The following is a 17,410-nucleotide window of genomic DNA, read 5'->3' as shown; positions in this document are numbered from 1 at the left end:
CTCATGGAGAACATGACAATTCACTGAGGCCTGCAGATGGAGGGTGGAACAAGTTGGACAACTCTCCCAGTCAAGCTTTGGCAGCAAATACCTGGGTAAAGCGAGACTTTAAGGAAGACTATGTTAGCAATCAACCCTGGAAAGATTGCCTCAAACTTGGAGCAACAAAATCAACAGCATCTCAGAACTACTGAAACCACATAAGCAGTACCCTCAAAAATTGCTCCACACTGGGGCCCTGGGATGACATTGGGTGGCTGTCCCCCATTCCCAGGTAGTGGTATGGTTGGGCTGCTGGGAGCCCAACCCCACTTTCTCTAGATACAGGAAGAAAAAAGGAGACTGGAAGCAGTTGTCTCATCCATTTTTCTTCATTTATCGACCCTCCTCACCCTAATTGGTGGTCTACATGGGCATGCATCTCTCTCAAATATGTAAACATAATCAAGATAAAATGAATTTATTATTTAAAAAAGAAAGACATCTACTCCCTCATCCAAAACAGTCAAGTGACCCGCGTCACTCATAAATGTTTCACCCATGAGCCCAGACCCTCACTGCCAACCGCCTCACATGGACAAGCACCAATGGAGCACTGCCCACAAGGGGAGATATGAAAGACTGAGGTGACTCCATGATGACAACATGGTGGAAACCCTCAACATACACAACACCGTGGGTGGTACCAGACCTTCTCCCTCCTCCCCATACCAGCATGTGTCAGCAAGGCTCCACGTGCTGGGAAAGCCCTCATAGCTTCTATGGAGGACCGCCGGACAGAGTGACACAGGCCTGCTGTGGCATGGCTCCTGTCAGACCCCCACCCAGGCACAGCCTGTGGATAGGAGGCAGCACCATGCACACAGCGCTCCATGTTGCTCCACGCAAGGACCCAGCCTGCATGCCAGAGGGAAGCAGCCCCAGAGCAGGACGCCGAAGGCTGACGCAGCATGCGAGTTCCAGAGTGCTGGAGATGGTCCCAATCAGACAGAAAGCAGACTGTGAGCTCCCTGACTGCCATGGCCTAGGAGCTGTCTGAGACCAACCCTCCACAGAGACCCACCAGGGAGAACAGAGAGACCCACCAGCTGATTCACCCAGTTCAAGTGAAGACGCCAGAGGACATCAGAGTTCCTGTCACCAAAGACATGGACTTCTCCAAAGAACAGAAATCTAGTTGTCCCAGAGAAATCAGTGTCAGAAAGCAACCGAGCATTTAACCCTCCTGGGTCCCACTTCTACCACCAATTACAGCAAACACCACTGCCACAGCAGCTGTGGCCTGGAGACTCAGGTCTGTGGCACCAGGCAGAGGCTGAGCACACCACACCTGTCATTTCTTCACCACACCTGGCCTCAGGACATGCCATCATTACACTCATCTGTCCAACTCAAGAGCAGCTATGCCAACTGCCAGGTCAGAAACCCTGTCCTTAGGACATGTAACCCTAACTCAAGAGACCAGGAGAGGAACTGCAGGATGCCTAATGCAGCCGGAAGTCACCATGGGGCTCAGGGCAAGCTCCTCTGCTCTACCCAAGCTTTCTGCTCCTATGCAGCAGTGATGGGTCAGGCACCTGGGACCCTATGACCCACGTGGGTAACCAGGGTGGAATGAACCAAAAGGTAGAAGATACCTCTCTCTCTGTTTCTCTCTTCTTGTGTCTCTTTGTTTCTGTCTTTCAAATACAATGAAAACACTCAAAAAATAATAATAAATTCCAGGAAGCTGGTGCCATGGCATAGTAAGTTATTCCTCCACCTGCATGCAGCATTAGCATCTCATATGGGTGCTAATTCTAGTTGCAGCTGCTCCACTTCTCATCCAGGAGGGCAGTGGAGGGTGGTCCAAGGGCGCACCCCACACCTGCTCCACTTCTCATCCGGGAGGGCAATGGAGGGTGGTCCAAATGGTCACAGTGGCACCCACGTGGCAGACCCAGAGGAAGCTCCAGGATCCTGGTTCCAGACTAGCCTAGCTCCAGCCCTCCAGCCATTGTGGTCATTTGGGGAGTGAATGGAAAAGATATCTTTCTTTCTCTCTCTCTCTCTCTCTCTCTCTCTCTCTCTCTCTCTCTCTGTGTGTGTGTGTGTGTGTGTGTGTGTGTGTGTGTAACTCTGCCTTTCAAATAAAAATAAATCCAAAAACAAAGAAAAAAGAATATCCCATCTCTTCAATAAGAGTTTCCCTGATGCCTGTATCTCATTTTTCACTTTCAGCAAGAGGTGGGGTGAAGAAAACTGGGGCAAGCAAGAGAAGGGACTCAGCACCAAGGACCCTGTGTGGGGCTGAGGGCTGCTCCAACCACACAGGGGTGGGCACACCCTGGCGGAGACAGCTGACCAGGACCCAGTCATGACATCACTTCCTGCTTCCTTTTCCACAGGAAGAGAGACTTCTCCACAAGGACCCTGAAAAGAAAGGAGCCACCAAGCAAGTGGGCAGTTAGTGCCAGAGTCAGTGGTGACCTTGCAACTGCTCGCACTTGGAGCACAGGAAGAGGAGAGGCTATGGGAGGGCAGAGGAACTGGCCATGTCCTAGAACAGCCATGTCCTGTAGCTGTGGGAAATAAATCTTCCTAAATGGAAAACATGAATAGAGCTGTGTTTTGTCTTCCTAACTCATCTCATCAGCCCCACTGCACCTGCCAAAGTCCTGATCCTGGTGGCTTTCTGATATCCACTGAACCAGGCCATTTGGGGCACATGGATGATGCAGTCCCTCCTGGCCACCTTCTGGGGCCAGGGTTGGCCAAGGTGTCCTACAGCTATCATCAGGGCTGCTGCTGCCAACAGTCCCACTCTCCCTGGGGTTATGCTCCTATCCCCAGGACCACCATAAACAGACCGTGAGTCACAGCCTCTGCCAGAGCCCTGGAGGGCAGGCCCATCTCCCACACTGACAGCTTCCTTAGATGGCCCCAAGGCCAACTCTATCCAGGGGTTGAAAGCTGCACTGTGTGTGCTGCCAACCCCAGAGCTCAGGCAGTGTCCCTGGGAAGGCAGCAGGTACTGCCCCTACACACCAGCAGCAGTGGGAGCAGCTTCCCGTCCATGCCTCTGGAGGGGACACATGGACCAGCCTCCACCACCCAGCTCTGCCATTGGCTGTCGTTTTGCAATCCTTGTGCGAGTTACTATGGAAAAAAAAGACTTCTGAGGTGGCAAAAGCTGTTTCCCTGTGAATGTTTCACAATCAAACTCAAATCCCCTATAAAATAAACACCTGGACCATCTGGTGTCCACAGCTGTGATGAGACGAGACCCTACCACGGAGGCCTGAAGCAGAAGAGGGAAGAGCCGAACAGAGGCCGCAGATCGCAGGGCGAGAAGGAAAACCCAGCATGAAGTACACTGACCATGATTGCAAGACCACTGCCCATCAACACCAGCTGGGAGCAGAAGACAGGGCCAGAGCCCCACACCTTCCCCACTACCGCCTCCCTCCGTACCACTGCCATCTTCCTGCAAGATTTCCAGCCAGCTTGCTGTCCTCCTCAAGCACAGCATCAGAAAAGCCTTCAAATGGCAGAGACAGACTGACAGCACACCAGGCCCAGGCTTCACCCACCCCCATGGCAAGAGTTCCCACCCACAGGATCTCTGCTTTTTAAGAGCCCGTCCCTCTGCATACCTTACTGTCCAATAAAAACAAAAATCTTAAAAAAAAAAAAAGAGCCTGTCCAGTAGACACCCTCAATGGCAACTGCCCTCAAAGAAAAGCTGCCAGACATCTAACAACGCCTGATTCACAGGGCTAGGGTCTCCCCTGACCCTCAGTCCACCCTCTCCCAGGAAATGACTGTTCTGTTGAACCCAGCCCACAGCCAGCACTAGGTATGACCCCCAAGGAAGCCCGTCCAGAAACACAGCAGAGGGCGAAGACAAGACACTGACAGGAGCTGAGTCCCCTGATGGCGACTTTTCCTCCTGACGCCGGATGTGAGTTTGTCTCAAACAAGGCTGACTGATCTGGGATAGCTATCACACCTCCTTGGGCTTTCACTGAACCCACATCTGACTAGAGACAGGGCTCAGTCCACCCTGCCCCTTGCTTTCCCAGCCCCACCTCAGACCCAGACTCTGGGATGACCACAGGGGCTCGCATCACAAACAACTTTCCCATCATTTATTCTCAGGAACATGCAATATCACCAGCAAAAAGAACAATACTGGAGTCAGGGGTCCCTGTTCCCAGCCCTCACCCAACCCTGGAGTAAGGAGGGCCCCTGTCCCCAACCCTGCCTCAACCCTGAAATAAGGAGTCCCCTGTCCCCAACCCTTACTCAACACTGGAGTCAGGAGTCCCCTGTCCCCAACCCTGCCTCAACCAACCCTGGAGTAAGGAGGGTCCCTGTCCCCAACCCTTAATCAACGCTGGAGTCAGGAGTCCCCTGTGCCCAACCCTGCCTCAACCCTGGAGTCGGGGGCGGGGACTGTCCCAATCATCCCTCAATCCTAGATTCAGGAGGGACTCGTCCCCAATTCTTCCTCAATTCTAGAGTCGGGGGGCGGGGGACTTTTCCCAACCCTCCCTCAACGCTGGAGTCAGCAGTCCCCTGGCCCCCTGCACTTCCTTCTGACCACCAAGCTTCAAAGCCCCTCTGTGAAGACATAACTGAAATTGCAAGAAGTAAGGACCTTGCCACAGGCACATAGTGGTCTACATCCCAGGGTACCGTGGCCCCACCCAGGCCTGCTATCCATACGTCCCTGGCATGTCCACTCACATGTAGCGCAGGTGGGGGTTCTTGGCAAAGGCTCTAGGTTGGATGCTCCGCAGACCTGAATTCCGGATGGTCCTGGACAGGGAGAAAAGAGGCTCAGCACAGAGGAGACCGGGGGTCTTGGGCCACACCTCATGCCTCACAGGGGCCTCAACAAGGACTGGCAGCCACCCTGCCTCAGGAGTGAACATAGGGGCTCCTGTGGTCCTCACAGCCACCAGCAGAGGCAGCACCCGGTACATGGCATGACTGCAGCCACTACCTGGCCTTGCTGGGGTCCCAGGGCTAAGATGTGTGCCACCCCTAAGGGTGCAGTACCAACCCCACCAGAGGTCCCAAGGGTGACATGACCACACCCCCATGCCCGGGCTGGCACTCACAGCTTCTGGAGTCCAGTGTAGAGTTCCATGTCCACAGCATTGAGCGTGTGCAAGCTGGGCCAGTTCTCGATGTATCTGCAGGGAAGAAAGACAGGACAATCAGCACTGGAGTGAGAGGCCCCACGGTGGGATCCAGGGTCAGCCAAATGCAAGCCTGGCCTTCCATCATGGTCAAACCTCTGAGCCCAGGGCCTTCCTCTTGTTGGCAGGAGTCCTGCCACCTGCCTGTGGAATCCTTGTGGGAGATAGGCTGCCTGGTGGGTTTACTAATGGCCATGTGGCATTGTATGTACCCTCCCTACCCCCGGCTACAGATTCCACTCTACCTGCCTGCTTCTCCTGACTCATCTTCCCCCTATTTAGGAGTTCCTAAGGACAAAGGACAAGCTCTTTCTTTCCCAGTCATTGCCCCTGAAGAGGACACCAATGACACTGAATGACAAAGGAGAGTGGCTTCAGTACAGGGTGCTGACGCCAGCAACCACTCCCCATCAGAAGGCTCAGGAGAAGCAGTGGTGTGAACCCGGTACTGACCCTGAAAGCAGCAAGACACCTCACAGGGCGGCACATTTGGGAGTCACAGCCTTCGGGCAGCTGCCGGCCCCACTCGCCTCTCCTAAACTAGCACTGCTCCCTTTCTCTGCCCCGGACCTGGAGTTGAAGGAGCTCGTGCATTAAGTAGGCATCAATTCAGCTTGTTGGATTTTTCATCAAAGACATAAATCACTGTTAAGTAGAGCTGTATAATCAACAGATATAAACCAGTGCCAAATTCCAGCAGAAAGCAAAGAAACTGGGAGTTTGTGTCTGCAGAAGGCTACTCATGGGCAGACTACTGATGCCCGGGGCTCTGTAACATGCAGGCTGTGTCAAAGACGCCCATTCACACACAGCTGCTATCCCACGGGGCTAGGGAACTGCCCTCCCTGCCCCCACCCCTCACTGCTATCCCACGGGGCTAAGAAACTGGCCTCCCTGCCCCCACCCTTCCGGACAGGACCCACAAGGTGTCAGCACAGAGAAGCGGCAGCCCACTCCAGACAGAGCTACCCAGGCATGCTCCGGCTGGCACACACAGCCACCTGTCCTGCATAGCTCTGCCCGGTTCTGCCACACCCGTGGCTCTGCCATCTGCCACCAAGTCAAACGGGAGCCAGGAAGGCAGCAGGATAGCGGCTGCCAGGGCCTCTGGAAGAACTTCCAACCATGCAGTGACGACAAGGGCTGACGGCCTGTTCCCCAGCATGTCCTCCTGGGGTCCTGTGGAACAGCCAGGGACGGGGATGGTGAGTCCACACTGAGCTCCAGATCCAGAATCTCTGGGAACCACCCAGCCCAAGGCTGCTTCCTTGGTCTAACCCCACCAGGGTAATAAACTGGCAACCATGTGCCACTAGGTCACTCTGTACACTCCCAGGCCACAGTCACCGAGTAGATGACAACATGCACCACAGCACACTACCCACGGCAGAACAGCTCCCAGCAATCACCTGTCCATCAAAGCCCATATGGAGCCCCTCTTGTCAGTCCCACCTGGAGCTTGTGTGTGCCGGATACAAGTAGGCTACAGAGTACATTAGACTATAATGTACTCAGAACCGCTCTTCCAAACCCCCCCAGAGCCCTTGGCATGCCTGACACAGGTGGGCTACAAACCAGTGCTACACTCAGTCTTTGCTCTTTTCAGCCCAACCCCTCCCCAGTGTGTGTACCCCGAGGTGCACAGGACTAGCCTGATTAGTAGCATGGATGAAATACAACTCAACAGTGCACAGAGGGCACAGCAGTCTTCAGTGAGACTCGATCAGAATGCACTTCTATACAGAGCCCTCCTTCCTCCTATGCAGTTTGGGCCAGTGTGGCAATGAGCTGGCAATCCACAAGCATCTAAATATCAGACTGGCAAGGCTGTGTGGTCCACATTTTCATTAAAAACATGTCACAGGGAGCTGCTTCCACCTCTAGGCTTTGGTGTTGAAGGCTGGCAGCTGCTCTGCATGGGAGACTCCGCAGCTCTGGTGTGTCCACCTCCACCTGACCCCAGAGGATCACAGTGCCCACTGAGGCCCTCTGAGCACAAAGGTCTCCACAGGGGATGGTGGAAGTAGGCAGGGCACATGGTGGTGAGACCTCTGAGCCCTCTGTTCTTGAGATGTGGCAATCCTGGTACTGCCTCGTCATCCAACTTCCACTGCTGCCTCTCATTGTCACTTCACTCACCACAGTGGTGGGCCACTCTCTATAACCCCAAAATGCAAAAGCTGCACTTTCACCTTACTGGTCTTATATTTCTTGTTTTGCCAGATGCATGAGCAACCTCCTTGCTGTTTAAGTAGCAGGCGAAACAGTGCATTCAAATGTCCTTGGTCCCCCATACTACTGCCAACCCCGTGGTATGCTGGGTGCTCCACACATTCGGAACCCAAAGCTCATTCCGTGTCAGGCATTACTGTCACTGTGTCATTTCTACCCATCCACATGCTCTTTTTCTTTGGTTGCGGCCTGTGGGCTTCACTTTCAGAGCCTCTACTGCCCACCATGCGCACAGTGTCCCTCGGAGCCTCACAAGCGTTCCCATATGAGCCACCTCACAGACACTGTCAACCACTTCCTGCCAATGTGCCCAGTGGACACACACCACCCTGGTGCATGGCCATGGTCAGAACCATGGTCAAGAAGAGAAACTAGAATCCAATGGGGATTTTAACAACAATGAAAACACACACAGTTAGACAATCACTCTCGCTTTCTTGCTGTGAGCTCTGGTAACAAGTTTTCCTGCTTTGCAGGCCATGCTTGCGGGGTCCACCAGGAATCTCGGGTTCTAGTCACTGCTCTGGGAGCTGCCTTTCCCCAGCACAGGAGCTTTGGAAAACAAGGTCAATATGCCATGTGCTCTCAGCCCAGCACTCTCATCTTTGCACCTAATCTGTTCTCGAAGGGAGCTACACTGAAGGATCAAGACAAGTGCATAGCAAAAGCAGCCTGGAGTTCCATTTCCTAATAAATCCTCACTGGGCTCCATTAGAGCACACACACACAAAACACACACACACACACACACACACACACTATTCCATGTGCAAATCAAGGCTCACACACACATATTATGTCATGCTGTGTTAGTGCTCACACACACACTGTCATGTGTGCATTAGTGCTCACACACACATACACACACATTCCCAAGCACTTGACTCCAAAGCCTGGCAGGGCACTGAGGAAATTGGTTATTAGGGTGTGTTGTGCCTGGCAATCCAGACAACAGTTCTAAACAAACTCCCTGCGGCACCAAGGGAGCTGGGGGGCGTGGCCTTGGATCATGCTAACAAGTCCAGGCCACACCACAGCTGTGGTGGGGGACTCAATGCCTGGAGGGCTTGGTGCTGGGTTGGTAACCTGGCCTATCAACACTTGAGATACAGCTTACCACAGGCAGCAGGTGCCAAAGACCACAGCAGCCAGCCCGTGTCTGGAACCTGCTGGAAGAACATTTGGATTCTGTGGTGAACAGATGGGAGGCAGCAGCCCCAGAGCTGCCCCCGATCAACTTCAAGGCTGAGGACACAGACAAAAGATCAGTGTCCACTTGCGCTCTCCTGATGCACAGATGCCATGTGCTAACACACTAAGAAAAACCTGCTAGGAGCCAGATGCCATCTATGTGTGCCCCACCCAGTACACTGAGGAGTTCCTCAGGCTCTGGGAGAACCTCCAGAAGATGACAGCCCCCCACCTAGACTTACCTACCAGTGTCCTAGGTAACATCCACCTCTGGATTCAACAAGGGCCAAGGCCCCACTGAACACCCTTATCCATTCTTGTCTTTCAACAGCCTCCCGCCAGAGCTACCACACTCTGCCTCATCTGCAAGCAGAGCTGACGCACCCTGTCCTGCTTACTGGGGTGCAAGCCTGTCACAGAACTGCATGTGTGTCCTTAGGCTGTATCTGATCCTCCTGCCCTCAATCTCTGCCTGAGTCGCCACATAGATGAGCACACACCTATGAGGCCTCTAGACCAATGCTGCCTGACCTACTTCCAGAAGACCCCAAACTTGGAGCTGGAATGGCCCACACCTACCTCCCATCATCCCAGGAGCTGAGCCTTTGAAGATGGAGATGGCCCAGGGTACAGCTGTGGACAGGCCTTGGGGAGCTTAGCACAGGACTCAGAAACAGGACAAGATGGTCCTATCCTCCACACACATCACTGCCTCCCCTGGAGTATCTACCACTGCACTGAGACCACACTGTGAGAACACCAGCACAGGGACCCAGCATGGTAGCCTAATGGCTGAAGTCCTTACCTTGTATGTCCCAGGATCCCATATGGACGCCAGTTCGTGCCCCAGCAGTCTCACTTCTCATCCAGCTCCCTGCTTGTGGGCTGAAAAAGCAGTCGAGGATGTCCCAAAGCCTTGGGACCCTGCACCCACCTGGGAGACCTGGAAGCAGCTCCTGGCTCCTGGCTTTGGATTGGCTCAGTTCTGACCATTGTGGCACTTGGGGAATGAATTAGCACACAGATTTTCTCTCTGTCTTTCCCTTTCTGTATATCTGACTTTCCATAAAAATAAATAAAATAAATCTTTAAAAAAGAAAAAAGCTAAAAAGAACACCAGCACAGATCACATTGGGAAATCACCAGATTCTTCCCTCTTAAGCCTCCTGACCTGCAGAGGCCCTGTATCCAGATGGCCCCATTACCTGCACACAGCCCTTCTCTTCTTGCCTTCTTGAATATATGCTGTCTACTCACTGGTCTCCCTCTCTGACTCCAGATCTCAGCCTGAAGCTCCTCATTCCACTTTCTCCCCCAAGGCAAGATGAGCTCACCCAGGATTCAGATCTGAGCCCATCTGTGCTCGATGTGGTCTTCCAGCCAGACCTGCCCCTACAGTGCAGGATCCAAGCAGATATAATCCCAGTCTTTGCTTCCACCGGCTGAGCCTGCTATGTCTCAGACTATGGCACAGCCATCACTCCAACTCTCCCTCCTCACCCTTAGGATGTGCATCCCATGAGGAAGTCCATCCCAGTAACAGCTCGCATGCAGCTCACAAGGCCGCTGCCTCAAGAGAGCAGCCCTGGTCCACACCAGTGCAACTGAGACCCACCCTTCTCACATTAGCTTTCTGAAACATAAACTTCATCTCCCATCTCCAACCAAAGCAAACCAACCAACCTCCAAAGACTTTCCCTTCACTCACACTTTGGGGGGGAATTTAGACTCCACAAGGCCAGAGATGGCTCACAGCCAGGAGCTCGGCTCCTTCTCTTCCTCCCTCGGTTTCAGCTTCACTGTCTCCTTCCTGTCCCAAAACATCAAGCTCCCTCTCTCTGCTCACAGCCTTTGCCATTGTCCAGCATACCCGCCACAGGTTTCTCTTTATCCTTTCAGCTTTTTTTAAGGCAGATTTACAGAGAGAAGGAGATACAGAGAAGGAAAGATCATTTATCTTCTGGTTCACTCTTCAAATGGCTGCAACAGCCAGAGCTGAGCTGACCTGGAGCTAGGAGCCTCTTCAGGGTCTCCCACGTGGGTGCAGGGTCCAAAACACTTGGGCTATCTTCTGCTGCTTTCCCAAGTCATACTCAAGGAGCTGGATGGGAAGTGAAGTAGACAAGATATGAACCAGCATCCATATGGGATGTCAGTGCCTGAAATTAGAGGATCAGCCTGTTGAGCCACGGCACCACCACTTGCCCACACACACACACACACACACACACACACACACACACACACACACACACATCCTTTCTATGTTACCAAGTCCCAGACCAATAGCTCTCAAGCACTGGGGCTGACAATGTCTCCAGGGGACATTGGCAGTGCCTGGGGACGTGTCTGATGTCACTGTTCAGGTGCCACTGGCATTAATAATAGGGGCCAAGGGTGTTCTAAACATCCTACAATGCACAGGTGAGCCCCACAGTAAGGAATTAAATCCCCAAATCCCTGGCAGCAAGGCAGGGGAACCTATTCTGACGTCTGCTAAACATCGGTCAGAGTGTCCAGTCACTTCGTGCGCACGTTTCCTTGTTTACTGCATCTCTTCCCTAGCAGACACAAGGCCCATGAGGGCACATGGCCTGTCTCCCTGTCCCTGCAACTCTCAGCTCAACAGTGGCTCACAGCATGCTAGAAAACACCACTGCCTCAGGACCAAGGCATAAAGCAGTTAGATTCATGGTGGGTGACAACAGGAGGCCCCATGAAGAGTACCTAGTCCTGTCTACAGGCAGAGTCACACCCCACTGATTAGAAACCCTTAAGGGGCAGCACTGTGGCACAATGGGTTAAGGCACCACCCACAATTCTAGCATCTCATATGAATGTTGACTCAAGTCCCAGCTTCTCCTTTATCTCCATGGTAATGTGCTTGGGAAGGTAGCAGGTGATGCCTGCAGAGTTTGTGCCCCTGCTACACACATGGGAAATTCAGATGGAGTTCCAGGTTCCTGGCTTCAGCCTAACTCGGACGCAGCAGTTGTGGCCATTTGGAAAATACACAAACAAATGAAAGCTGTTTCTAGACAGCTGACTGATAGCTATTCCTCTCTCCATGTGTGTATCTGTCTTCCCGCTCCCAAATTCTGCATTTCAAACAAAATAAATCTTAAAAAAGAAATCCCTGGGTCCTACTAAATAACTTCACCTTCACCTTGATCAGGAGAAAAGGGGGTCCTTGATCAAAAACAGAGACAGTACAAAGCAGGTCCTGTCTTTTCCTTCCCTGATGGGCCTTGGAAGAAAGTCTGAGCTAGGGGAGGTTGTCACTCGGGCCAGAGCCATGGCGCTGTGACTCACAGTACAAGCTCAGAGCCATTCTTCGTGAGGCCAGCCCCCTTAGGATGATGGGAGATGCCCCAGATATCCTTTACTGAGTTAGAAAGCACTTATCATTTGTTTAACAGCTGCCCACATGCAGGGCTTAATTCGCTCAATGTGGAAGTTATAAAGCTGGATTGTTAAGCGAGCATTAAGCTCAAGTGCACTGCCTAGACTTCCAGGGCAGTGCCTTCCCCTCTGAAGAGGCAGGTTTTCTCACTGCAACTCCACCTCAGAGTACACCCAAGCACCCTGGTATCCTCACTGCCGGTCACTGGGAGGAAAGAGTCCCTGGCTTGTAGAAGTAATGAAGCTGTCCCAAGTCACTGCAGGTGGACAAGGTCACATCTGTAGTGCCCAACTCTCTTCCATGCACAGCCAGGTGGGGTAAAAAGCCACAAGGAGGGAGAAAGAGACTGTTCTTGCCAGCTCCAGGGGGGCTATGGCCACTGCTCTGAGGGACTTAATGCCAGTGATACCCTGTGCCTGCAAGATGCCAGCAGATGTCTGGGGTATCATGGGCTCAGACACCTTGGCCAGAACAGCCCACTGGAGGGTTACCTCCTTGATAAAACTGTTCTGTCTGCTAGAATGACCAAGTCTACTAGGTCAGCTCACCAGACAGGGAGGTAACAGCTGGGGAGCCCGTCCACGGAAGGACAGCAGCTTGAGATGAGTGGGAGGCAACCTCAACTGCACTCTCATCCCTCTTTTTCTTTCTCTCCTCAACAAGATCTACACCCAGCCTTAAATTCATCTGTGCTCTACTTGCGTTTGAAGAGTGCGAGGGGTCCATGTATTAGTTCCCAAATACCTTGACTGGCTTTCTCTGAATCTGCAGGAGACCCCTCCGATTCATAGTGGCTGCCAAAGGGGCCCCCAGGAAAGGTCAGGAGCCCCTTCTCCACCTGTCCTATTAGCTTCCAGCTCCCCCTCTTCCTCACTTCTCATTTCTGCCTTTTCCTTTGGCCTCCATGACTGCAGAATGGGTCCTCTCCAGTTGTGCACTGGGCTAGCTGAAATTAGAAATTGCTGCAGTGCTCACAGTGCTGTAATCTGAAGCAGAACTCCAAGAAGCGAGCAGCAAGCAGGTGTTCCAAACATGACTGGCCTCTGCTCCCTCTGGACAAGAGGCAAGAACACTCTGGGCTAACATATTTGTCTGTGCTGTGGTCAGCTGGGTCTCAGACTATCCCTGACACGAATTCCTTCCTTCGGAAGCCTCACTGTCTGCCTCCAGCCTACCTCCTCCCCCTGGCCTGTGGTGCTGCTGAGAGCAATCATGCCCACGTTGCCACAGGGCTGGCCAGAGCCCAGGATCCATGTCTGGTTCAGAAGTGAGAGCCCACAACTGCCAAAGCCCAAACTGCACAGGTAAGGAAGGGACCAGATTGCCAGTGGAGATGTCACACCCCTGCCACAGCACCCTCAGCAGTGCCCCTTACCATGCCAGCCAGCTTCCCATGCCGAGGTCCCTTCAGGCCTCCTTGGCTGGGACAGCCCTGAAGCCCTGTTCTCCACCTCTTCCCAAGTCCTCTCCTTGCTACTAAACTCCAATTGCTCCACAGCAGCTGCTGCCTTGGTAAGCCACTTTCTGGTTTCCTGTCTCAGTTCCTCACAACTCCACTTAGGTTTCTTGGAGTTCTTTCTCAAGTAAACTAATTATCCTTGAATATTTCTCAACAGGTCTGCTTCTAGGGGTTCCCAAACTAAGACAGTGTTTGTCAAACAGCTCCTGGGCCTGGGATCATATCTGCCTGTCCAGTTCTGTGTCTCACTGCAGGACTCGAATTTATGTGAGTGAGAAGTCATGGTATTGGGACTAACAGGGATGTCAGTCTCTGCATTACCCCCATTACCTCACTGTATTCCATAACAATCCTAACACATCTTGCTTATCAATGATGGCACCACAGTGCCAAAAGGCCAGTGACCATCTCCAGAGCTGAAGTGTAGGCCCAAGCTCCCTCCTGATCTGCTGCCCAGTGGCTGTCCAACAGCTGGCACTGCCACCCAGCCAACTCCTGAGCTCTCTCACCCTCCAGCAGTGCTTCCCCACTACTCTTCCTACTAGCAAAGTGCCCTGCCTGTTTCCAAGAACCAGATGTCAGCAACAACGGAGCAGCATCAAACAGCATGAAAAACCACAGCACATCACAGAAACCTGGGTGGGTTCCAACTGTGCAGTCCCACCGTGCTCTTATCCACTCACTTCTAACACTGCTCACCCTTCCTGGCGTGGACAGTGGCCCAGCTCCTCCTGCACTAGAGCCACTTGTAACACAGGAAGGTCTTTTTGAGCCCTGCCTACACAGAGAAGTTGCTAACAATTCTCCCTGAATGAGCTCATGGGTTTCAACACAGTGTGAAGTCAGGGGCAGCCCACACCACCCATACTCACCCCACACATGCTCAGTAGCCAGCTGTGGTCTCTGGGATGATGTTCCCCTAGAGTGCTGCCTGCTGTGAACAGGAACCCCTTGTCCCCATCAGCAGTGCTGCTCACAGCAGGACAGGACAACAGTGACAGCACAAACCCCTCTCCCACTGGGCCACTAGGTGCCACTCTGATGGACTCAAGAGAGCACACTGTACCTCCCATCCCATCCTTGGTGTAGGGAAATGGGCACTCTCATGGGTACCAGAATGAGAGAGGTTAAGCACAGCACCCCCAGCAGGGCCCTGACATACCCCTCCTCCCATGGCTCTGCCCACACTGTGAAAACCACAGAGCTTAACGCAGGTTGGAGGCAGCAGGACTTAGATCTGTAGGTCAAGAAAGCACTAGGACAACAGCAAGGTATACCTGGTGCCCAGACTGGCTGACATGGCCTCAGCGCTCAGACTCTCCACCTGCCACCTGCCCTCAGAGATCCTCCTCCAGACAGGGAAGGCCTGGAGTGAGCCCACCAGCCAGGAAAGCTTCTGTGGAATCACGCATTGCCTGACCTGCCCCAGACTTCTCAAGACCTGAGCTCTGGCAGGATTTGTTGGCCAGCATGAAGGGGATGGAGCCACACGCAGTCTTGCTGAGAGAACAGAAGCTCTCCCCCAGGTCGGCATTCTCATTTCAGGATGGTTGTCCTGGTTCCAATGAACAAATGGCAGGTCCTGGGGCACACGGCTGAATGGAGCGCTCCCTCAGCCGTGACTGCTGTCCAGGATGGAGCCTGTCCAACCCTGCCCTGGTGGGCACAAGGACATCCATGTGAAGTCAAGAGGACCCCCAGCCCCAGTTGCAGATAGAAGGGCCACCCACCCTGTCTCCCAGGACCTTGTGAGCCCTCTTAAAACAGTCTGACAAAGCCACATTCTTCAACACAGCCACTACTTCTGCCCTGCCCACCACGGCAGCCAGGGCCTGTGTCTGCCAAGGTCCCCATCCTTCCAGTCATGGGAATAAGGTTTCCAGCCTACAGTTGGGGCCACCACAGGGCCTCGCATTCCTTCCATGTAGCACTCAAAGCAAACAAGGAACTACTGCAGCTCATGACTGTCTCCTCCACCGTACCCCAGCCGCGGCCCCACCCGCAAGCCCAGAGCACAGCAGTGCTGATCCAAGGGCAGCTGGGTGGGGCAGCAAAGCTGGAACCCCACACACCTGACCCAGGACAACACCACACGTCCTGGCAGCGGAGCCCCAGCCCCTCTCACCCCAACCTCCTGACCTCCTGACCTCCTGCCCATAGCCCAGCTACCCCTATGGCCATGTCTCAAAGACGGCCCAGGTCCTGTTCAGATGTGCAGCATTCCAGGAGACACATACGTGGCTTCCCCATTCAACTGACCAGGGGACCAAACAGTGTCAGAGCATGGGCCTTTGTTTGGGGTCTTCTCAAAGGTCCAGCCCAGAGGACAGGCCCTGAGGGAGGCTCTTCCCAAGCAAGCAACTGCCCCTTATACCCCATCTTGCTGGCACTACCCTCAATGTGATCCCCAAATTCTGCCCAGACATATGGGGCCAGGTGGACCGACTCCTGAAGAGCAAAGTGGGTACTGGGTATGGGAAGGGTCTGCCCTTTGGCCCAGGACCTGGGTCCTCACATCTACCCTAACCTGAACCACAGTCCTGTACGTACTTCCAGACACACTGGGCAGTGAGGCGACTTCTCCTACGTCAAGGCCAATGGGGCAGGGAGGGGTAGTGGCCTGGAACTGCATGCAGACGTCCAAGCACCTGGGACGTGCAAATTTGGACCAGAAGGAGATCTGGGCATCTGCACCAGGCCCCGCACGGCTGCTGGGACAAAGGAGGCCTGCAGAGTGCCAGCAGGCATAGGCACTGTAGATATTTATCCAACTAAACCGAGCGGCAGCAGGAGCTGGGCTTGGGGACCACACTCATCAGTAACCAGCAAGCAATGGCCTACAGCCACCACCAAGACCGGCTCCAACTCACGGTTCCTGGGAGTCCCTTTAGAAGCACCAGTGCCTGTGCCACCCACACAAACCACCACCGCTTCACGAGTCTGAGGCGGAGCCTGCACATTTGTGTCTTAAAGGCCCTTCAGGTGACCATAAGGTGCAACAGCCCTGAGAGCCCTGAATTCAACAAAGCAGCATCGGTTCCTCAGCGTGTGGGCACTGTACCTCGGCCTGGACAGAGCATAGCAGGCCCAGTCCCACCCTCAGCAAACTCAGGGACTCCGGGGGAACCAAGCGTAGGTGGCTGTAACAGAAAAGGTGTCCTGAGGTACTCGCAGGCCCTCTTGGTGACTTGTGTGCTTCTCTGGAAACGCAGGCGAAGGACCCACTGACCTCACCTGGGGACTCAGGACAGAGGTTTGGCAACAGACCCAGAGTCTCCAGACCCCGCACAGCTGCCCCTGCCCCTTCCCTGCCTGCCATGTCAGCTTCTAGCAGGCTCAGGTATCCACACTCAACTGTGATCCACAATTATTTAGATGAAAATTTCCAGAAATGATCAACTCAGAAATATTAACCTGTAAACCTCGTGGCATCCCACTCCACCTGGCTGCACATCCCTCCCTCCCTCGGCCGTCCACACCCCGGTCTGGCCGCTTGGCCTTGCCTCGGCGACCTGAGCACTGCTGGTGGCACAGTGCTTGTGTTCACAAACGCTGATGCCAAGCCAAACGTGACGGTCCCTGGCAGCACCATGAGGTTCAGATCCTCTCAGCACGTTGCGATCCTAAGCCCTGACGTGGTCACGGGGGCAGATACTTGTGAGAGTCCATACCCACACAGCACCGTTATCGTCCCATTGCACTTGCAGGCACTGACCACACCTGCTGTAAAAGTAAACTTCATCCTAGGTGGGGGTGAAGAGCGATGAAAGCATAGCATGGTTGGGAAAAGGGCTGGGTCCTCTCCACGGTCTCAGGCATGACCTGGGGCACTGGACACAGCCCCTGCAGCTGAGAACCACTCTTAGGGTGACAAGAAACTGGCCAGGACCAGGGTCTGGGATGCCAGGCGATGCCTGCTGCCACCACATGTCAGCC

General features: G+C 53.7%; 1 protein-coding gene across 6 annotated transcripts in view; it reads right to left on the bottom strand.

Annotated features, from left to right (window-relative positions):
* NTRK3 (neurotrophic receptor tyrosine kinase 3) overlaps positions 1–17,410 on the bottom strand; it is a 196,773-nt gene that overhangs the window by 155,325 nt on the left and 24,038 nt on the right. For all 6 annotated transcript variants that reach the window (XM_040969387.1, XM_040969388.1, XM_040969389.1 and 3 more), the window contains exons 2-3: positions 5,109–5,183; positions 4,732–4,803 (exon numbers count right to left, since the gene is read on the bottom strand). In XM_040969387.1, the coding sequence (XP_040825321.1) occupies positions 4,732–4,803; positions 5,109–5,183 (147 nt within the window). The remainder of the gene's footprint in view (positions 1–4,731; positions 4,804–5,108; positions 5,184–17,410) is intronic.

This window comes from Ochotona curzoniae, unplaced genomic scaffold, assembly GCF_017591425.1.
Source record: "Ochotona curzoniae isolate NIBS_2020 unplaced genomic scaffold, NIBS_Ocur_1.0 scaffold_4701, whole genome shotgun sequence".
Classification (NCBI taxonomy): Eukaryota; Metazoa; Chordata; class Mammalia; order Lagomorpha; family Ochotonidae; genus Ochotona; species Ochotona curzoniae.
The sequence above is the reverse complement of the archived record's forward strand: the minus strand, read 5'-3'. Positions and strand labels throughout refer to the sequence as shown.